The following is a 22058-nucleotide window of genomic DNA, read 5'->3' on the forward strand; positions in this document are numbered from 1 at the left end:
AATTGGAATAACTTTGATCAATGCACATTTACATGAAAATCCAAACCCAGTTAAATTTACACGCGCTACAAAAGAAAAACTGTTCTGGCAATAAATCAGACTAAACTGTCTATTTTTGATCAGTTATTCCCATTTCCTAAAAGCCAGAAAAATGTTCAAGCAGGCAAAAAATATATATTTAAGCGAACCCACAGAATTTAAATATGAAGCAATTTCTTGGTCCTACAGTGTTGGCTTTATTTGTGAAAAGTCACAGCTGAGGTGACACCGTCTCCCCTTTATTTATGGAGGACAAGAGTCTGACCCGACGGTTGCTCAGCTCGGGTTTTGGCTCATTCCTCCCCACAGATCCAGTGGGAGGTTTGATGATTCATTTCACAAATCTACAAAACTGACATCCAGTAATTTATTGAAAAAAGCATTTATTATATTTTGACAAACTTTTTCCAAATCAGCCATGATACTGAAGCCATGTGTTATTTCTGCGCTGCATCAACAGTCTTAATGGCCTAAAATCATCAGGAAAGAGTAGATACACATAAATGCACACAATTACAAAAACTGATTTGGAGAAAAAAAAAGAACAGTGTGAGCACAAAATTGTACAAGCTGCAAAACATTCAACAAAAAGTGCACCGCATTTATAATACATTTGGACTGTAACCATGTCTGCATAACATCAGAAAGCTTAATGCTAGTTCATCTAAATAATATGAAAAATTGTGCAGTTTATAATAGAAAATACTTTATACATCTGAATAACTGGCAGACATTTACAATGGCGCAAATATTTTCCAGAAAACAAAATTTCTGAGTTGGAAAAGTTGAAAATTTGCTAGAATGAAAGTTGAATTTTGAGATTAAATCTCAGAAAATTGACAAAAAAAAAACTCAGAAATTTCCATATTTTTTTCTAGAAAATGTCTGAGTTCTTGGCAGAAAATGTACTTTTTTCCTCCCTACCTACAAGAGCCCTAATATACCGCCATAGACATCTAAGAACAAAGATAGTGTTAATTTATATTTTCATTTGGAATGGACAGCATCTTCAGTTCCCATCATCATCTTCCTCCCTCACTTTACACCGAATATAAATACCTTCATTTATCCATAAAAGCTAGAAGCAGTGAACAGTAGTGACCCTCCTCCGTCCCGGAGCAGGTTTAGTTTTTATTTGAGGCTTTTGTGACCCTCAGAGCGGGAGAGTCAGTGGTTGGTGGTGGTGGAGTTCAGGATGTCGTGCTGGATCTTGGGGTTGGAGGCCTTGGACAGATCTCGCTGTGGAAAACAGCAGCAGGCGTGAGAACGTCAGAGTGAAGACAGAAGATGTTTAGAAGCAAAGCAGCCGTCAGAAAACATCCCAACTGCTGCTCAAAAACCATTTAAAGGGGCAGGACTCACAGATCCATTCAAATAACGGTTACCTCCAGTTGTTATGAAACATGCCTTAAAAAAAAGATTTGACTTTGCAATTTAACACCCTGAAATTGGGCCTCTGTCTCTTTAAGAAGCTCCTGCTCTTTCTGAAGCTCCGCCTTCAGGAAGTCATCACAACAGCCTCTCTCCATGAACCCTTTAACAGTTTCACGACTATGGGGAGCTCAGCAGTTGCACCAGGTGTTTGCCAATTGTTGCTGCCGCTAGTCTGGAGGAGCCGAGTGGGGAAAGGAAGGGGTAAATCTCTTTATGGTTTTAAAGAGGGAATAACATGATATAAAACTCAAAACGCTGATTTTACCTGATACTGCCCCTTTAAATTCTCCTGAAGTCACTATTTGAACTGATTCACATCAAACTGAATTACGTTTTGTTATCCTGCTCTCTCTCTCTCTCTGTGTAGTTATGCTGCTATAAGCTTGGACTGCTGGAGGACACACTGACCGCTCTGCATCACTGCTACTTTCTCCTACTACTCTCCAATTTGCATCATTAGCTGCCATTTCAACTCAGTTATTTTCTCTGTAAAAGAAGCTGCATCTAGTCTGGGGTTCTGCTGAGATAATGTTGATACTCCTGTTATTAACGTTTTACTTTTCATCGATATAGAAAGGAATCCTGCATCAGCTCATCTGCTCCGTCTTCTCAAACCTCCATTTGTTTTTCACAGATGGCTGCTTGTACCGGTTCAGGTTCTGGTTCTGCTGGAAGTTTCTTCCTGTTAAAGGGCAGTTTTTCCTCTCCACTGTCGCTATATGCACGCTCGGTATGAAGGATTGCTGCTGTAAAGTCAACAACAATGCCAGGGATTTATTATATTACCGTTGCTACATGCTGGTCCAATCTGCTGGGTTCTTTAGAAACTTTTTAAACCAGTTTGAATAATAAGCTTCATTAAATGTTCTGTTTGATAACTGGGATCAATTGGAATGTGTGCAAGATCGAACTGAGACATCATCATTCTGCACAAAACTTTAAGACCGTATTTGTTGTGAACTAGAGCTATAAAATAAACTGAATTATATAATTACATCATTTCGCATCAGTTCCTGCTAATTCACGTTTATAATGTTTGTGCTTCACCCAAAGTTAAACTTTTTCTGCTTCTTTCAGGGCCTGAACCACAAGCAGGGAGGAGATTTGTTTAAATCTGAAGCATGCAGTTAAACAGGGATTAGTGAGAGGTTTCAGGATCCCCAACAGACTGAACTGATTCAGCGCTGACCAAGTTTAACATCGTTAATCACCACTTCTCCCAACAAACTAAAGAAAACTGCAGCGAGGCAAATGAAGAAAGAGGGAGAAGATATGTTAGAGAGAAAAGTTTAATTTACCACAAACTCTGAGTATGTGCTGGCTACAGAAGCCATGCTGAAGTTACGCTGTGGGGTCTGCAACGCACCACTCACGGGGGCCGCCTTGCCCTGGGCCTCGTTCTCCTTGTTGCAGTCCTGGGCCCTGGGGTGGGGGGGCTTTCCGCCGCCCGGCGTCCGAGCCGCCGGAGTCTGGAGACGACAGATCGAGTTAGAGTTTCCTGAACGCTGCATTTTTACAGAAACAAACTTTGGTTCGTCTCATTCTGGATGAAATGTTGACCTAAGAAACCTTTGTTTCTTTTTCCTCTATATGAAGCACAATAAAAAAATTAAAAAAACAATACTGAACACGGCTTCTGATTTGGCTTTGTGGCCAATTTCTTTTCATGTGAACCAATTTTAATCAGCTTCATTTCAAAACCAACAATAAGATTCTGCAAATCACAACAGATTCTCTCAAGTGCAACTCGTGAACTTTAAAACCATTTTCCTTTTCAGATACAAAAATGCATCCAACTCTTTGTTATGACCCATTTTGGTCTAAATCCAAGGTTTAAACCAAGGAAGTGGACCTAAAGTTAAAAAACTAAATCTGACCATGAAGCTCAAAACCAAATAAAGTGGCCAATTACAGAAAAATTATGCAACCTGGATATAAATCAAATAAAAAGGACTTAATTTTTACTAATTCAGATATATACACCCTGCTAAAAACTATTTTTACCAAGTTTGAACCAGTTTCTAGTGCAAATATCTCAGTACACTTGAAATAACTGACTTACAACCAACTTTTCAGCAAGATATGGAGCTTGTTTTGTTCAATAATTACAAAATATTGATGAAGAAGTTCCAATTCCACCAGCAGATTATTTCACTTATAGGAAAACATTTTCCTATAAGTGAAATAATTTGCCACAGGAACTTGGACATATTGATCAATATTAATTGTTTACTTAAATTAAGCTTTTATTTGTTGCAGTAAAGTTACTTGTAAGTTAGTACGCTTAAAAAAAAAGACAAAATTAAGATATTTGCATTAGAGACTAGACCACAAATACTTGATAAGATTAAAATTTTTTACATTAATGGAGCAGATGGATAATTGTTATAAAAGAAAAGCAACAAAAAAAAACATTCAAATGCTATAAGCTTGCTAATTTATTCTCATCAGAAGTCTGATTAAAATATTTTAAAATATAGTGGCAGATCTGCGTCTTTGTCCTAAAACAGAGCGAAGCTGGCAGATGAACATGCAGCTGACGCGTTAGCCTGACCTTGTTAGCGGAGAGAGGGAGGCGAGGCACGGGCGAGCGGCAGACGGTCCCGTAGTGGACGGAGCGCGTGGTGCTGTTGGAGCCCCCGCTGGACATGCTGGACGTGGCATTCAGCTGGCAGAGGGAGACGGACAGCTGTTGGTGCTGATCGGGTTTCAGGTTTTAAAGAAGCGGGGTTCTAACCTTTCTGGATTTAATGGGCGTCGTGGTGCCCAGGAACCTTCGCTTGGCTGGGGTTCGGACTGCGGTTCCGTACAGCATGTCCTCCTCCGTCTGTTTGCTCTTCTTCAGTTGCTGGAAGGATTTCATCGGCAGGAAGAGTTAGCACACTTCTTAAACTCGTACCAAAGCTCAAGTCAAACCTTCCTCACCCTCTCGAGTTTCTCCTTTTCCTTCTCGACCCGGTGCAGCTCCCACTGCTCTGCCACGTACTGCAGGAACATCTGACCGTTCACCAGGAACTCCCGGCCCTGCTCGTCCTCCCACGCATCTATCTGGGCTTTCAGTTTCTTCTCCAGCTTGAAACACAAACACACACCACTGTATTAATGGTTGTCAGATTTCACATATTTCCTGATGTCATCATTTCTTACCTTTGGGAGGTTTTTCTGAAGCTCTGACCTTTGTTTCTCCTCTTTAAGAAGATTTCCTCCTCTGTTAGCGAACCGTGTTGGATCTGTGGCCTTCTTCTACAAATCACAGAAATCCACAGTATAGATGTTGGCTGTGTAGCATTGTGAGATGGAATATATCTTCTAGGTAATGCTACGCTATTAAGAGCTATTCTGCGTTTGCTACCATCATGTTAGCAAATGATGCGAAGTAATGCTACGGTATGCTATTTTGAGCTATGCTACCTTTATTATCATCATTATAATGCTGCACTATGACGCGAGGAGAAGCACCGTTATTCCGAGCTACACTTGTTATTTTGATGCTTCACTGTGCTATGTTTGCTACTATAATAATGCTAAGCTATTCTGAGCTAAGCTGTGTTCGCTATCATGATGCCGCCCTGATATGCTAAACTTTTTTTCTTTAACGCGGCATTTTGATGCTAGCTAATGCTATGCTACATTATTCTGAGCTATGCTACATTTGCTACTACAATGCTGTACATTAATGCTAGCAAATGATGCTAGGTAATCCTACACTATTTTACATCTGCTGCCAATTCTGCACTATGCTAGTAAGTAATACTAGGCTAATGCTCTGATTTGTGGCATGTTTCCTACTATGACGCCACTCTGTCTATTATTCAGTGACATGTTAGATTTTATCATATCATCCTTCCTTAGCTCCGCATGTGTCATGTTTTACCATAGCAATTATTTTTACATCTTAATTTGCGATGTGAGGAGTTTAAAACTCTTGACCCTCTTAATTTGTTCTAATATATAATAACCACCAAAAACACCAGCAGCTTTGCTTCGACCTGCTCTGCTGACGTACAACAACAGATTTTATTAAATAACTGATTATTTAGGTTCTTTCAAAAATATTAAAGTGTTTTGAAAACTTCTCACTGCTTCTGAAACAAACAACTCACCGTGAAGAACAAGCTTTTATTTTAGTTTTTTTTATAATACTGGTAAAATAAAACTGACTTTACTGATCTGTAAACTCTGTTCTCAACAATAGAAATCAGATAAAAACTTTTTCAAACTTACTTCAAGGTCCAAGTAGAGCCTCCAACTTTCTTCCCACTTCTGGACTCCCTCGAAGAGTTCCTTGTGATCCTCATAATGTTGCTTCAGGCGCTGAATCTCAGCATCATGCAGAGCCAGCAGCTCCTCATTAAAATCCTCTAGACACATGAATGCAGCATGAGCCAGGGAAAATGAAACGCAAGATGAATCATTCCAACAGCACAACTTACCACTAAAATATGGAGCAAAATCCTGTCGTTGGTCAATGCTGAAGAAACACTTTTCCCAAAACACGGCGATCTCTGATCGAATGGCTTCCGCCACGTTTCGGATGTTGTTTAGCTGAAGCTCCTCCAAGCGATGCACTTCTGTTTGTAACTGCAGGGGGGATAAAAAAAAACAAAACAAAGTAAAATAAATGGAAAGAAAAACTAAACATCCGGTTCTGATAATCACCGTTAAAGACGCAGTAGTTTGTATTTCCAGCCACATAGACCCATGTCATAGCACAATAAGGTCACTATGTTACCTTCAGTTGTTAGAAAAATGCTGAATATATCAAATGTGACTTAAAAGAAACTTGACTTCATAATTTAGCACCTTAAAATTAGGCCCCCGTCTCTTTAAAAACTCCACCTTCAGAAAGTTATCACAGCATGGCTCCTCTATTAACCCTTTGAAGATTTTAGCAGAGTTTGACTGAGAAGTAGCTCCAATAATGAGCTCAGCAGCTCCACCGGGTGTTCGCTAATTGCTGCCAGCTAGTCTGAAGGAGCTGAGGGAAGGAGTTCTGCTCTGTGAGGCGGGAGCTTAGAAACTGCAGCTCTGAGGAGGAGCTGCAGTTTCTAAGGCGGGGCCAAGTCCACCCAGGCGTTTCGCACAGCTGAATGGTTGCCATGGAGATGAAGGGATTTCTCAAACACGCATAAAACAATCAAGGAAACACTCCAGGTATGTCTAATGAAGGAATAGCATAACGTGATGTAAAGCTTAAACCACTTTGATTTTACGTGCTCCTGCCCCTTTAATGATAAACGCAGGACGACAGCAGCAGGTCATCTCACCGCCTCCAGGTTCCTCCTCCTGGACGCCACCATGTGCTCGTTCAGAAGCTCCCTCTCCTCCTGGGGAACCTGCAGCCGGTCCCACAGCTGCTGGATCTTCTCTCTGTGGCCCTCGCAGATCGCCTCGTTCTCCACCTTCCGCTCCTCCAGCTGCAGCATCAACATGGAGGAATCCAGTAAACCCAGCCTGACCCTTTACAAGCTCCAAGTAAAACGTTAAAAAAAGTTCCACTTTGTGCTCTTGCCTGACACAGGAGCAGCTTGAGAGACGTGATGTTGTCCCTGGACAGGCAGAAGGCGTCCTCATCCTCGGAGACGACGTCTTTCTCGAAGCTGGTCTCTGGGAGGTGGTCCAGCTCCTCCATGAGCAGAACGATCTGCTTCCTCAGCTCCGTGAACTCAGAGTATCTCCTCGCCTTTCAGGAGGACAGACAGACGAGCCGCAGCGTCACGGTACGGCTCACTCAAATCACAACCGTTATTCACAGAGAAACAGATTTTACCCATCGGCCATCACCGCGCTGAATGACGCCACGTGGACAATTTGAGCTCATCCATTTTAGTTTTCAGTGAACATTTTAATAAAGGGTTAAATGCGATATTATACGAGACAAATGTGGTTGTGCATCGTTTCATTTTCACAATGAAAGGTTTTCCGTTTCAGTGTCTCCAAGCATCAGATGTCTCGGCATTTTTTTAATAATCCTGTTTGAAAGATGCAAACAGGATTCCTGCATATTTTTTTTAAATTACACTGAACTCTTTCTTGCAGTGTTTAGATTATTCCAGCTGCTTGTGGACAAAATGTTTACCATGAACCCGAGTCGTCATCCGTCGGCACATTTTGACTTCCAGGTTTCAGACTGCGGTGCAGCAGCGCCGCACTGAGGAATGAAACGACCCAGAATGGAGCAGATTCTTTAGAAACACGGTTTGTTTGTTTTATTTGCACAGTAATAAATGTTTGACATTTTAGACCCAGTTCGGGTCTGGTTTCAGGCTTCCTCTGCCTGAAACCAGAGGAAGCCAAAAGCTAAAAGCCTCCTGTGATTCTGACTCCTGTGATTTGATTCATGGACATGAATCAATTCAAAAACCACTGCATATATGAAGCATTACTAGATATTCAAACTGAAAGGAAAAATATCTGGAAATATTGTCCATAGTTCTCCAGATCTGGAAAACAATAATAGCCAATTCTGCATAGGAACTCTTATTACACCATATCTGTTGTAATATGTTAATACCATGCAGAGTGTAAATGCCTGAACATTCAAATTTAAAAATCTTTTTAAATATTGCAGAGAATCTCTCTTGTACTTCAGTACCGCCATGACGATTGTGATGTGACGCATCGTGCAGCTCATGAGAACCAAAGAAAAAACTGGACTTTACTGTCAAAGTGTTCGTATTTTATACATTTCAAATGTCTATTTTGTTATCATGGGTTTTTATTTGGTAAACATTTAATAATAAAGAAAAATGTAATTAAATTTATAAAATGCTGTAATTCTGGTGTTCAGTGCAGAAAATAAATCAAGGGGCAACAACATTTCGTTACAGAGTTCCTTATTAACTAGAAAGTGATGTAAATCAAGTCCAGTAATATCTTTAAAGAGGAAAAAAAGTATTTTAAAACTGTATATTAACGTTTTCCAGCATGAAAAAGCAGGTTTTACCTGAAATTCCACTTCTCAGCTCTTTGTTAAAGAAAAATATTTTCCCTTTTAAGCAGAAATCCTCATCAACAAGCCAATTGGGTCCAATTTCTGCCCCAAAACTTTAAGCTGACATTTACCATGTCTACAGTTTTCAGTTACTAAAACATCGATGAAGTTTAAAAACTGTTTTAAGATGTCCAAACTTGTTTTGTTTGTCATTTAGAGGCATGTCAGCTCTGCTTCTGGCCAGGATGTAGTGATAAAAAAATTAAATAAAAAATCCACAGCCTGACCTGAGAAGAGAACCAGGGCGGTTCAGAGAAGTCGGCTTCCTGTTGGCGGTAAAACGGCTACATTTCCCACCTTCTCTTCGTTCTGCTGGACGATGTGCTGCTGGAAGTTCTCCAGCTGCTCCAGCGAGGGAACGCAATCCGCAGCAACGCCGTACGGCATGGAGCACAGAACGTCGCACAGGTCCTGGTCCTGATCCAGCAGAGCCTTCAGCTGCTGCACCCGCCGGTTCCGCTCCGTCATCAGAGCCTCCACCTCAGTCCGGATGTTCTTCTCCTGCTGCAGCATGCTAATGCCGTCTTCCTCCTGCACAGGAAGGAACTGGAAGGTTAATGAAGACACTTTCACTACTAACAAAACAGCACCAAGAGGCGTAGATCTGCAAAAACTAGACACGCAGTGGATTTTCTTCTTACGTGTCCAAAGTTTTGATCCACTCAGTCATTCCAGTCATCAGCCAAAGAGACGATTTTACCTCAAAAACAGGCATCTGGAGCTCTAAGCAGAGTTTCTCCATCTCCGTCCTGCAGGTCTGGATGCTGCTTAGGAGTCTTTTCTTCAGCGATTCCTCCTCTTTCACCATCATCTCCAGTAGATTCTGCAGGACAAATCACAGGAAAACCAGCAGATGCCTTCAGTGGACATGCAGACGTTCTCAGCCATCTGATTAAAAACCATTTTGACCAGCAGAAATTCTGGCATTTTTTAAAAACCTGACAGTGTAACCTCTTCTTGAACGTGCTGAACATTTGCATTTATTTAGAAATCCTACTCAACACAACTTCTACAAATGTACCGTTTTAAAATTGCAGCTTTGTCTGACAAACATTTCTACATGTTTATAACATTTTGTACATTAAACACACAATAATGCGTTTTTATTATTTACACCAGCGGTGTCCAAACGTTGTGGCCAAAATCGTCTAGTCAAAAGTAAATGTGGCCAAATAAAGTAGAATACATTTGTTTCTTTTGTGGGAAAAGAATGTTATTCATTGTAGATCTAAACATTTAAAGAGATTTTGCAAATTTGTTTTTATTAAAAGAAAGGTGTGACGTTTTCAAATATGTGTGGGTTTGCTTGAATACATTAATTTCAGATTTTAAAAAAAACGGTTTTGGCTGACTTTCTCTGAAATTGCTTGTTACATTTGGACAAGTTTAATAAATTAAATAAAAGTTTGGGTGCAGCAACGTTAACTTTTCAGCTAAAGTCTCTGCATAAACCTGCTTCTATCTATTATAAAAGGTTAGTCGTAAAAATATGGTCACTTTGTGTTGTGCTAAACATTTTCCATTGCAAAATAATTATGTCAGCAATAATTATACCCCGATTAAAAATAATAATTTAAATGAACAAATTAGTCATTTCTGAACTGCAATTCAGAAAAAAAGTCAAAGGGCCACAAATGACACCCTTGATCTGCGTGTTTCAGAAATCAGGCAGCAACCAAACCAAATTTAAGCTTCAGCAGGTTTTTAATAGAATAACTGCATCTAATGTCAACAGAAAACAATAAAAGTACAAGTAGTCGTTTTTTACCTGACTATTTTTCTTATTATTACTTACCATAGAAGAAAACATAAACACGTTTTTCCAAAAAAACTTAAGACTAAAATGCTTGCCCTTTAAGAATGAAAACAGATTTCCTACTGTAGATATTTATCAAACCTAAAATGTCTCTTTTTTTTCCAAACATTTGAAAAAAAAAGTTTAGCTAATCCACTAAACAAAGGGTACAGGTTTCTACCCAGAAATGATCTGCTGATCCATCAGTTTTAGTTTCTTAATGACATTTTAGCAGGAGTTTCCTGACCTTAATGTGGTTTTTGACGACATTAGTCCTCTGCAGTCTCTGGTCCTCCGGGATGCCGATCTCCTCCCAAATGTCCTTCAGGTGGCACAGCGACTTGTTCAGGCACGACACAGCCTCTGCGGCGAGCACCTCACTACGGCAGCCAGAAAATACAACCATCAGCTCCGGAAACAGTAAATAAGCATTTAAATATGAGCCCCAGATAGCAAGAAGGCTAACAAAAAAAAAACTGGCAAAGTCCAAATTTGAGATTCTGGATTTAACGTTATCCTAACTGTTGGCTAACTTGTACAACTCTTCGCCGAAACTTCATTTTATCGTCAGAATAAACGCCTAAACACCGAAATGTAAAGCTTGAATCTTACCTCTTCCTCATTGTTAAATCCCACAGCTTCAGAAAAGTTTATAAAAACGCTTTTATTCGAGAAAACAAGGCGCCGAAGATCTCCGCTCTGACCGATTTCACCTCAGTCCGTTTGTTACAGCAATTCAAAATACGCGTTCCACAGATTTCTGCCTTCTGATTGGTTCTTGCTATAGGGGCGCTTAATATAGCAAACCGGAACGGACCGCCGGAAGCGCTTGCTGTTCACCGCCAATACTCCAACCGCTTTTTGCTTACTCCCATGTTAAAAACACACAAACACTACTTCCATAGTGGGTGTGTCGTGTTATTAAATTAGAGATTAAAATACATCTGATCGAAACGGCTATAAATGTGGCTAATATTAAAGAAAATTAACACAGATGTTAAAAAAAAAACACATTTATTCACATTTTTACAGTCGTTTTGATAAAGGTGATCAAGCATTAGCAAACATTCTGAGCTGACAGGAATGTATGACATGAGGGGATAGGAATGTGTCCTCCTCCAGTCAGTAAAAACAGTAAAGTGTCCTCGATGGCTTCAAATGTTGTTGTCCAGCAGAGCTTCCAGGAGCCGAGAACTGTTTGTAATTGCAGTTGTTACCACAATGAATTTATAACCTGGAAAACATAACAGCAGTGTCATGATTAATCGCCTTTTCACTAAGAAAATATTTAGATAAGGCAAGCAAACACAGCAGGGGCGATCCAAGATTATCTGGGGTCTGGGGCCTTGGGCAGGTATTTATTTGGAGGCCTACTTCCTGTTAAGGCTCCTTTAATTTTTTTTATTGCACAAAACAGAAAAAATTAAGATAAACCAGCAGGTAACAATAAGGTGGCTTTCTGTTCACCTTATGATCTCAAGCATTTTAAGTTACAGCACCTTTCTCTTTTCCCAGAAAACGGAGAGCTGAAATCTCAGAGAAGGTGCATCCACCAAGGAACATGACCAGAACGATCCGCTGAGCTTCGCTTTTAGACTTGGGATCAGCTCCTGTGCCGCCCGATATTGGCCACAAAGAAATGAAAAATAAATCAATGAGAAAGATCTGGAATGGATTTTATTGCACAAGCAGCTTCTTCACATTTTAGATTACATGGAATTTCCCAGAAATCTAACCTGTTACAGCAAATTCATGCCCGTTGATCAGCCTGGTTACTTCCTCCAGCCCCGTCCAGCCGTCCCGCTCTAACACCTGGGTAAAAACCAAAGAAAATAGGAAAATTTAGTTTTACTCTCATATATAAATTCCCATTCGTTGGAGTGACGGGACTCACCTGCTCTATAATTTTGCAGCTCAGAGGGACGTAGGCGCCACTGAAGATATAAGCCATGTCCCGAGGAACACGTAGGTCATATTCTTCATCCGACTTTGGTACCTTTATCCAAAGTAAATTCATTAATGTCACGTTTCCTCATGAGAGAATAGGAAGCTTAAATAGCTGGGATGATCATTGTTCTTTACCAGGTTGAGTTTTCTGCTTAAGGCTCTAAAGTGGCTCTTCTTGGCCAGAGAAGAAAAGGCGTCGGTCAGTTTCCCTACAAAACAAAGCAAAGGTATTCAAGGGTACAGTTACTGGGCCTGAGAATCCACAAGCTAACCATGTGACCACAAAGAACCTGTAATACTGGACATGTTAAAATGTGTTTGTCTGAATGTCTCAAAGACAAAACAACCGTTTTCAGATTGTTTCAACCTGAAATGCAGAAAACAATGAAGCAGCTTAAGCTGAGCCCACAAGAAAAAGAGAACAATATCCGATTAATTCTGAATGCAACAAGTTAAAGAAAGCCCATCAATGTTTATTTTCCTGTCTGCGTTTGTTGAACTGAACCTGTTTTACCTGCAGCTCTGTCGTTGACCAGTTTGCCCACTTTGCTCTCCATGACGGTGAGCGTCTCCCCCGGCTGCTGCTCCACCAGCAGCCCCAGCTGCCTCAGGTTGGAGAACGTCAGCAGGTGATCCGCGCCGTAGCTCTGACGGAAACCAGCACAGGAAACGGGACGGATTAGACACAGAGCTGTGGGATCACATCATGTCACGTTTCTCAGCATTTTACAGCTTTACTGCCCAGAATGTTTGTTTCCATGAAGAGAAAATGAGAAGCTTCTTTCACAAACATTCCTGCACCTTTTTGCAGCCAAAGGTCAAATTTATGGTGGCAGCAGATTGTAAAAACATTTTATGAAACACACGGCTTACAGATTGAACCATTCGAGTTAATTTGATGACAGAACAAGTCAGCAGGGTTCAAATTAAATTACAACTTATGAAGAACTTTAAGAATCAAACCCAGAACCTTCTTGCTGCTAGGCAACAGCTCTACCAACTGCGCCACTGTGCAGCCCGTAGTGTGTTACATTAAATAAATTCTGATTTTTTATTTTTTTTGCAGTGTTTGAAAGTTGTTAAACGCCACTTTGCTTGTTTTTAATTATCTAAATTTTGAGTATTTACATTTTCATGACTAGAGACTGAGTTCTTTGGAAACTGGAGTCTCCTCTAGTTCTCATGTCTATTGATCAAAATAAATGTCATTTTCTACCTATAGTGGCTCATGCAGCATCAGAAGGCAGCTCTACCAGTGATTACAGGTTGAAAAGCATCAGGAGTGATTCTGAAATATTCCTGGTGTTTCTGCTTCTGACACAGGAAACAGAGGAAAGTGTGCGTGTGTCCTCTCACCTGAAGGTACTGAGCTTTTAGTGACTTGAAATCTTTCGGCAGGAGTCCTGCAAGAGAAGAGTCACAAAAGTGTCTTCACAACATCGAAATGAACGGACGTTCCTGCTTTCAATCACTAACGGGAATTCACCGTTTTCCGTGACCGACAGGAGACACAGCAGCCGCAGACTTTCGATCATGGAGACCTGAGGACCAAACAGAGAACAAAGCTGAGATTTTCTCAGAAGGTTTTTGCTTTTAAAGTTTCCTTTATTCAAAACCGGTGAAAGCGAAGCCCACCTGTCTGTTGATGTGCTCCTCTATGAAGGAAATACATTCACGGATCTCAAATCCTTCAAGTAAACCTGAGGAAACACGAAGACATTAATATAAAACACCTGGAAATACAGGAGTAAATACAGTTAAACATGAATTATCTTATGGTTATAAAATATCGATGGTCAAAAATGCTAAAAACACAAAATGAAGTAGCAGATAAGTGTTAGAGGGAAACTGCCAGTGATATTTTTATATGTTAAATAATAACAGTACTTTTGTTTAGCCAGGAACTCCCATTGAGAAAAAGCATGAAGTCCAAAAAGTAGAAGAGGAAGATGGAAACAATTAATAGTTTAATAAAAGTTTCTCTACTTGCAGAACTAAAAATAATCCATTTGGAGCTTCATAATAAGCAACATAAGAAAACCTGAATTCCTCATCCAGAACACAGAAAAAGGAATAAGACAAGAACATTTCCCCACCAATAAAATTAATTAAATGTGTAAATCTAAATTTAAGACATAATTTTAAAAATGTATTTGAACTTGAGGTCTAGTCCATACATAGCGGAATATCCGGGAGAACAAATATTTTTATGTGTCTTTGCCTTTTCTGTTTAATATCACTAAAAATGATTATTTATAAAAGCTCCAACCAAGGTGGAAATTTGTGAAAACTCTGTATTTGTGTGTGTAGATTGGCTGACGTAGGCTACACCGCCCCCTAGTGGACTGGCATGATTAAAACAACTATCAGGGGCAGATTTGTGTGAGTTCATGTGGATGAAAACATTTCTGGAAATAATCTTGTGTGTACGGTAGGTTGTTTTAAATAATGAAGCAGAGATATTCACTTTTATTAAGTCCCTACATGCGTTACTCTTGTAGTCACCCTGTACAATTTAGGAATAAAATCTGTATTTCTCAATGAAGATGAAGTTGTTGTTGTATCACAAAGAAAAGCCTCCAGTGAGACACAAACTACACGCTTTAATCTCACAGTGTTCAGTCTTCAACAGCTCCTGGAAATCCTGCTTCGTCTTCCTTTTCATGATGGACTCGCTGGCACTGATGTCTGAAAGAGAAACGCTGTTAGCAGCTGGTGATTCTGGATGTGCAGTAACCCTCTGGAGGTGGGAAGTTAGCTCACGTAGGCTCAGCAGCCGATGCTCCTGCTTCAAACCTTTCAGCTCCTCGGACACAAACGTCTTCATCTGCTGGATGTCCATCCCCCGTCTCTTCTGCAGGAGGCCAAGACACGAGGAGGATTAAAACCCATTCACTCTGACGGTCACCACGGTTACCGTCTCAACATTCACTCACATCATACGCAGTTTGGAGGTTCCTGGCCTTCTGACTGAGAAACCCAAAAACGTTGGAGAAATGCTCGTTCCGGATTTCATTAAACACCTGAGAGAAGTGAACAGACGTTGACCTTCAGTCCCAGACGAGAGCTGATGGACACCTTTGACCTCAGCCCTACCTTATCCTGAGAGTTCAGCATGACTTTTAGACTTTTGTCAGAGGAGGTGACTTCAGGCCCGAACTCCACACATCCTGCAAAACAAGATGCAGAGCTGAGCCGGCAAAGAAACCTGCAGAAAGCGCCATACTGTTGGACAATAAACAGGAATTTTTAGCTACTTGCACATAAAAATGGCTGCAAACGGTCACAAAATTATACAACCGTACAACTTTGAAAAGCAGAAGTACAGCCTCCTGCACAATCACCAAGAATGCCGAATGTGGTTTCTGGTTGGTAAGTCAACAACAAAACACTCATACAGTAAAACCAGCTGACCAAATGTGCTAGAGCTCTGCTTGGGTTGCTAGGTAACAGACTGGACTTTGCTGGGGTTGCTAGGCAGCGACACAGTGCCTGTGGGATGAGACTTAAAAACTGGAAAGTTTTTGGAACGGCTCATTTTCCAGACACCAAGAAGACAAAAAAAATCGTCTGGGTTGTTTTTGTTAAAGCGCTCCAACTATTTCAGAAACTGTGGAAACCAAATTGGAAGTGTAAAAACACAAAAAATTTGAATTTTGCATAATCCGCTCAACTAACATGTTTCTGTTGCAGTTTGATGACTGAAGAAACTTATAATTTTTTTTAAAATGTGAGGACAAAGTTTATAATGAGGGACTGTTTAGGGAATGTAATCTAAAGACATTGCTGTGTAATTTTAAGTGTTTGGGTCTGTGGTCATTTTTAAAAATATAATTTTGTCATGTTTTGTTGACTGAAGTCAGATACTCACCACATTTGATCCTAAATATATCATCCACCAGCCCCTCGTAGACAACTTGTGAGCATAAAGGAGTGACGAAGTCCACGTCTGTTAAAAACAAAGTGACATTAGAGCGGAAACAGAGCACAGCCCGAATCCAGTTTGATGATCCGCAGCTTCTCACCTCGATCAATAAGGAAAACATTCCCGATCTCAGCGTGCCGAGCTTTTTGTTCTCCCTGCTCTACCTGCTCCCTCCAGGACTCGTAGGTCATCTGCAGACAGAGAGACGGCAGCAGAGGTATTAACGGAGATGTAGCCACCGGATCTGAAAGTTAAACTTTTGGTCTTTGATCATTCTGGACCTTGGAGCAGCGTCCAATCCCGTAGACCTTGGAGAACGGTCCGAAGAGGGAGTGAAGGAGGTGCAGAGCGCTCGCAGCTGTCCTCACCCAGCGCTGGTCTCCTGCCTGTACAAATGAAAAGTTTGTTAGCTAAACTTGTTGTCTGTATGGAGTCATATAGCCTCAAAAAGAAGACGTGTTTATACATGCTCGCATCCAGGACTGGTTCAACATCAAGTTGTTCATTTCTGACTAAATCTGAGGTCTATACGTCTTTAAACTTTTTATGTTTTTCTTTATTTTTAAAGCACTCAAGTCTTAAACAGCTGGAACTATTTAAGAATCAGGAAAATGATAGAAATAGATTAAACAAAAACAAATAAATATCATCTGAAGGAATTCTACAGTTGGTAATTGAACTGAACTGAGCAAACGCAGGGGGACGGATGGACAAGCAAAACCTAAAGAATAAGATAAAGTCTGGAGAAGCAGCTCCAGCTTTTCCAGGCTTCATACAAACCTGCATACACTTTCAATACAAACTTAGTAGAAATTATGAGGGTTAATCATTAAAAGAATTGGTTAACTGTCTCAGCTTCTCTGCTAGGCTCCACATTTACCAGAAAGTTGTCTCTGAAGAACTCTGGAAGCTCCAGGCTGATGATGTCCTCATCCAGAGGAAGGAGGTAGAAAGCCCACTCATCAGTGGTGACATCTGCAGGACGACACACACAACTTCAGCATTCCCCGTCACCTTTCACTGCTGACCGTCAACACGCCGAAGCAACAACTGACCACCAAAGACTCCCTGCTCCTCCAGAACCGCCTCACATGCGTAGAACTGAACAGGAAGGAGGAAGGCAGTGAGTAAATATCAACATTCACACAACTTAAACAACATGTAAAGTACATTTGATCAAATTAGGTCAGGACTGCATTATTTTGAAAAGCAGTGAAACAATTTTCTCTTTAAAAACTTTAAACAAACTGGACTGAATTGAGACCGATTCAAAAAAGGTTGCAGATTTAAACTGGAACAATTTTACTCTCATATTCCCATAACTTATGAAATAATGAAAACATATGAGCAGCAGCATAGTAGATCAAACCTTTTGTGGAGTGAAGATTATCTTGTATCGTCGAAATTTTGCTGCTGCCTTGTCTGCATTAACTACGTCTGAAAGAAAGGAGCATAAGTTGTAAAACACTGTGTGTTATTTAGTGATTATAATCTAGATCACTACGACCAAAACGAACTAAACTTTTAAACCAAAGTTATAAACAAACATGCATATTTAGCTGAAGTTAAAGATGCATTACATGCAGGACACTTTTCCCCACTGGTGAGGCAAAAACAATAAACATTACTTACCACAAATCCACTTCACGGTTTGTATTCGTGGTCGAATCAGAAAGCAGATCCTGTATAAATGAGACAAAATCAAATAACTTGTCCAAATATTAAAAAACCAGGGATCCACCGGTAACAAGGAGCAGAACGTACTGATCTGAGATGCTGACTATCGGCTTGTGCTCCACTTTGTAAAGTTTGTCGACTTCATGTTGCTGCAACAATGTAACATGTTAAATATTTTTGAAAGAATTTGAGATAAAAGCTGTTTTTAATTAGATTAAAAAACGAAGTAAATATGGTTTACCTTTAATGTTGAAACATTTGCAATTCGATCAAGCGGACTCATCAAGTCCGACTCAATGAAAAGGTCTTTCTTCCCTGGCAACTGTGAGAGAACAGAAGGTTAGTATGTCAGTATGAGTGAATAAATCAGGCCAGCTTCTGAGGATTACTCTTAAAAACCAGCTGTGTACCAGGAAACACACCAATTTACATGAAATCTAACTATTCCATAGATAACAATGGTCAAATTTTAAGCCAGAAGGTTCCCAGAGGTTTGAGGATGACTACAAAAAGAAAGAGCCACAAGGAGCTTTGACTGTGTTTGTACTTGAGCCCCAGTATGTATAGTTTTTAATCTGTATCTATTGCAGAAAATCAAAAATACATCCTAACTTGTGCTGGGAAAAGAATAGATGACACACCTATGTATCAGGTGGCATCCAGCTGGACCTAACTCTTACTTAGGTGTAGTGTTGTGTGCATCGTGTTCCCACCTGTTCCAGCAGGTAGATGAGCTGATCTCTGGCCAGCCTCTTTAGCAGAGACAAGTCTGGGAGCTCCGGGGAGTCTCTCCTGGCACTGTGAGCCATTCTGGGCTAAAACAACAACAACCACGGAACTAAAAAAAAGAATATATATGTATAAAAAATTATAATAAATTTTTTATGTATTTACCTTTTAGGTTTTCCAGTGTAGAAATATAAAAAGTATATACACAGATGCTGCTGATAGAAAGAAATCAATGCTGACGTAAAGCTCCTACAAGGTTAGCTTGTTGGCTAAAAACAGATCTGTCAGCTTGAGTTACAAAGCTAACCAGAAACGTAAAAACGTTAATACGGATAATAAGCAATTTCTTAATGAATAATCTATAAGGGAAAAGAAAAAAGTTTTATTTTTTATTTTTAATAGCCGAAAAGTGAATCTATCTGAGTGGAGCAGCCACCGACTTCCCTTAGCTGACAGGACGGAAATGATCATGTGAGCTGCTGTTTCCCTCCGGACCCAATACAGGGCGGACCTATGCTAACTCAACCAACTCCTTTATTTACATTCAGCTATGAATTCAGAAGCGGCTTTATTGTTAGAAACCGTTAATTTTGCTGCGGAAAAACATCGTAAACAACGCCGTAAAGATCCAGAAGAAACGCCGTACATTAATCATCCAATCGGTTGGTAGGAATTATATTACAAGGGGAATTTAACTTTATTTGGTGAAAACTCACATTCTATAGCCGAAAGAAAACAATATGAAAAACTATTTAGTTTCATATTACTTGATGGCAAATTCCCGTCCTTTCAATAACAATGCCGAGTACGTCGACAAAATCCCAAGACGGGAAAACATCAGCAATTACCTTAAAAACTGTTGCAGCCGATCCATAAAAGATCTAATTCCGTGCTGTTCAAACCGGAAGAGAATTAGAACCACTAAAAAAATGGAATTCTGATTTAAATCGTAGAATGTTGGCTTTAATTTTAATATTCATTTTCTCAAAATTCTAACTTTAATCTCATAATTCCGACTTTAATGACAGATATGTGAGTCAAAATTCTTACATTAAAATCTGAATTCTTTTTGACCCTAACTCTCTTCTGTTGTTTAAAGTTATTCTACAGAGAGAAAAATTATTAGCTAAGTAAAAACACTAAAGAGAGGAACTGAAATGATGTTTTAGGAACTTTAAAAAGTTGCACAAAATTAAATGTCTGCAAACTTGAATGAATATGGGATGTGGAATCATAAATGCATAATTTATATCTATAGATCTGCAGTCAGCATTCCTCTTTTATGCAAGATCAATACTTGATAATTGCAGTGATGATTCCGACTGTTAGAGTTTTCTGTTTACTAGATTTCCCCTTAAGATGAAAACTCTAACATGCGGTTCTGTGTTTCAGGTGTAGCAAGAATCCTCAGCTATGAGGGAGGAGTCACAGATATCGAGGTTTTACAAGTACGTCCTCATCCGTCATCTCTCTGATATATTCGGCCCTTCTTGCCATGCTAAGCCCGTTTCCTCTGACATGCAGGCTGCTTTGCTCCACGACACCGTAGAGGACACAGACACCACCCCAGAGGAGCTGGAGGACAGATTCGGACCAATCGTAGCTCGAATTGTCCAGGAGGTGACGGATGACAAAAGTCTGCCGAAGCAGGAGAGGAAGCGCCTGCAGGTGGAGCATGCACCTCACTGCAGCCAACAAGCTAAGCTGGTGAAACTGGCTGACAAGCTGTACAACCTGAGGGACCTGAACTCCTGCACGCCTGTCGGTCAGAACCTCTCTGCACTGAAAACAAAACATCTTTATCTGTGGAAGCTGTTGTTGTTCTTTTTTAAAGTGAATGTTGCAGATTTAGTGCACGAACACTTCAAGATTACTGAATATGTGCAATTCTGTTCTGCTGCTCAGCCCTCATTGCTTTCAATCTGACATCTAGAAATATTTATTTATCTACTTAGCAATGCTCTCACAAAGGTCTGCAAACCTGGAAGAGACATTTCTCCAAAAGACGAAAGATGCTCCTACAAATTCACACCGCACTTTTCAGCTTTATCTCTAAGCAAAATTTGAAAACATGGCAATGACACAAATTCTTACAAAGTATTTTTGCTTTACTTTCTAGTGCAAATACCTTAGCCCTGGAAATAAGAAAGACTAACTTACAAGTAGCTTTTCAGCAAGATATGACAATAATTTCCTAAAATGGATGAAAAAGTCAACAATTCCATGAAATTGATGGATAAAAGCTATTTCCACTGGCCGATTATTTCACTTGCAACAAAACATTTTCCCATGTTACAAGCTAAATAATCTGCCAGTGAAACTAATTCTTTTTAATCAATTTCAGAAAATGATTGACTCAAAACAGATGTTGCTGAAAAGTAACTTTAAAGATATTTTAGTCCTTTTTTCAAATGTACTAAAATATTTGCACTAGAAATTAGGTAAAAATACTTTGCAGGATTTTGTGTTTTTGCAGTGAACAAGGCATTATTTCACAACTATTGGCAATTACCTGATGTCCATGTGAAATACATTTACGTTTTAGTTACAAGACAAAATGTAAAGAATGTTGAAGAGATGTGAATCCTTTCACCAGACAATTGATAATTGATAAAACCTAAACCATCATCCTGGTAAAAGCCAAAGGCTTTGCTTCAGTGGCAGCACCACATGCTCACTTCAAGCACAGTTTCAGTGTCCAGAAAACATTTTTTTAACTTTAAAGTTAAAACACAAAACATCCACATTCATGTCCATGAAGGCTTCTATATTCAGTTTTCACATGTTAACCCTCTTCTTGTTTCTCCGGCAGGTTGGTCGGCTGAGCGGGTCCAGGAGTACTTTGTTTGGGCCGCTGAGGTGGTGAAAGGTCTAAAAGGAACTAACTCAGCTCTGGAGGAGAAGCTGGAGGATCAGTTCAAACAGAGAGGAGTTCAGCTCTGAAAGAACCGCCTCACCGCGCTGGAGAACAAACCGTTTACATCACTAATCAGATGCAATATCATTTACAAGCCATAAAAATAATCATTTTTCCATATTTTGTCTAAGTACACAGCAACAATGTCTGCTGTGTACTTTAGGACATCATGTAACTGTGATTTTATTTCTGAATATTAAGAAAGCAACATTTTCCCGGCTCTTTTCTTTCATCAAACTTCCCCACCATTTATTGTGAGACCTTATGCATCAGCCACTAAAAAAATAAACATTCATTTTGGGCACAGAGGGAAGTTAAAATATATATCCTGGGGGCAAAAATATTAAAGAATTACCAATAAAATTATATCAGTTTTACATCTACAAACAAATATTGCATACTGTATATGTTTTGTCTGCTAATGTTATAAGGTGAACAATAAAGATGTCAAAATAAATGTTTAAATTAAGTCATTTTAGAGGTACCCAAAAGAAAGTTGACACAAATGTCTTCGATCATCTTTGTGAGCATTTAAGATGGCTAGTATCAACACCTCCAAGAAAGAGGAAGAATTTTGTATTTAACATTTTGTTGGTTTTCA

The 22058-nt window shown here is 39.8% G+C and overlaps 3 protein-coding genes and 1 long non-coding RNA gene across 7 annotated transcripts; 2 read left to right on the plus strand and 2 right to left on the minus strand.

Annotated features, from left to right (window-relative positions):
• Positions 1-392: 392 nt before the first annotated feature.
• prc1b (protein regulator of cytokinesis 1b) lies at positions 393-11109 on the minus strand. Of its 3 annotated transcripts, XM_081605522.1 has the most exons (15): positions 10875-11109; positions 10510-10642; positions 9168-9290; positions 8765-8998; positions 6986-7156; positions 6741-6890; positions 5907-6054; positions 5698-5834; positions 4621-4716; positions 4399-4545; positions 4211-4321; positions 4028-4141; positions 2772-2942; positions 2032-2219; positions 1130-1278 (listed from the first exon to the last, which is right to left on the minus strand). In XM_081605522.1, exons 1-14 carry the CDS (start codon positions 10883-10885, stop codon positions 2061-2063), a joined length of 1905 nt encoding a protein of 634 aa, XP_081461648.1. In that variant the 5' UTR covers positions 10886-11109; the 3' UTR covers positions 1130-1278; positions 2032-2060. The 3 variants fall into 3 exon arrangements, with proteins under 3 accessions (XP_081461650.1, XP_081461649.1, XP_081461648.1); XM_081605524.1 differs by lacking the exon at positions 2032-2219 and having other exon boundaries at positions 393-1278; positions 2840-2942; XM_081605523.1 differs by lacking the exon at positions 2032-2219 and having other exon boundaries at positions 393-1278.
• LOC145551180 (uncharacterized) lies at positions 6049-7355 on the plus strand. Its single transcript, XR_014087023.1, has 2 exons — positions 6049-6627; positions 6717-7355. It is a non-coding gene; the product is annotated as an uncharacterized LOC145551180 (long non-coding RNA).
• A 150-nt stretch (positions 11110-11259) lies between the features above and the next one.
• Positions 11260-18992, minus strand: vps33b (VPS33B late endosome and lysosome associated). Of its 2 annotated transcripts, XM_008406032.3 has the most exons (24): positions 18706-18992; positions 18525-18626; positions 18053-18133; positions 17899-17960; positions 17767-17816; positions 17504-17571; positions 17190-17235; positions 17015-17109; positions 16416-16520; positions 16235-16325; positions 16081-16158; positions 15306-15379; positions 15146-15232; positions 14973-15063; positions 14823-14897; positions 13845-13909; positions 13696-13750; positions 13566-13612; positions 12724-12856; positions 12345-12418; positions 12157-12258; positions 11999-12074; positions 11762-11872; positions 11260-11496 (listed from the first exon to the last, which is right to left on the minus strand). In XM_008406032.3, exons 2-24 carry the CDS (start codon positions 18618-18620, stop codon positions 11417-11419), a joined length of 1842 nt encoding a protein of 613 aa, XP_008404254.1. In that variant the 5' UTR covers positions 18621-18626; positions 18706-18992; the 3' UTR covers positions 11260-11416. The 2 variants fall into 2 exon arrangements, with proteins under 2 accessions (XP_008404254.1, XP_008404255.1); XM_008406033.3 differs by lacking the exon at positions 18706-18992 and having other exon boundaries at positions 18525-18649.
• Positions 18993-19069: 77 nt separating this feature from the next.
• hddc3 (HD domain containing 3) lies at positions 19070-21914 on the plus strand. The gene is made up of 4 exons (XM_008406031.3): positions 19070-19202; positions 19933-19988; positions 20065-20305; positions 21353-21914. The coding sequence occupies exons 1-4, from the start codon at positions 19091-19093 to the stop codon at positions 21481-21483; spliced, it is 540 nt and encodes a 179-aa protein (XP_008404253.1). The 5' UTR covers positions 19070-19090; the 3' UTR covers positions 21484-21914.
• Positions 21915-22058: the final 144 nt, after the last annotated feature.

This window comes from Poecilia reticulata, chromosome 3 (assembly GCF_904066995.2).
Source record: "Poecilia reticulata chromosome 3, P_reticulata-male-v2, whole genome shotgun sequence".
Lineage (NCBI taxonomy): Eukaryota > Metazoa > Chordata > Actinopteri > Cyprinodontiformes > Poeciliidae > Poecilia > Poecilia reticulata.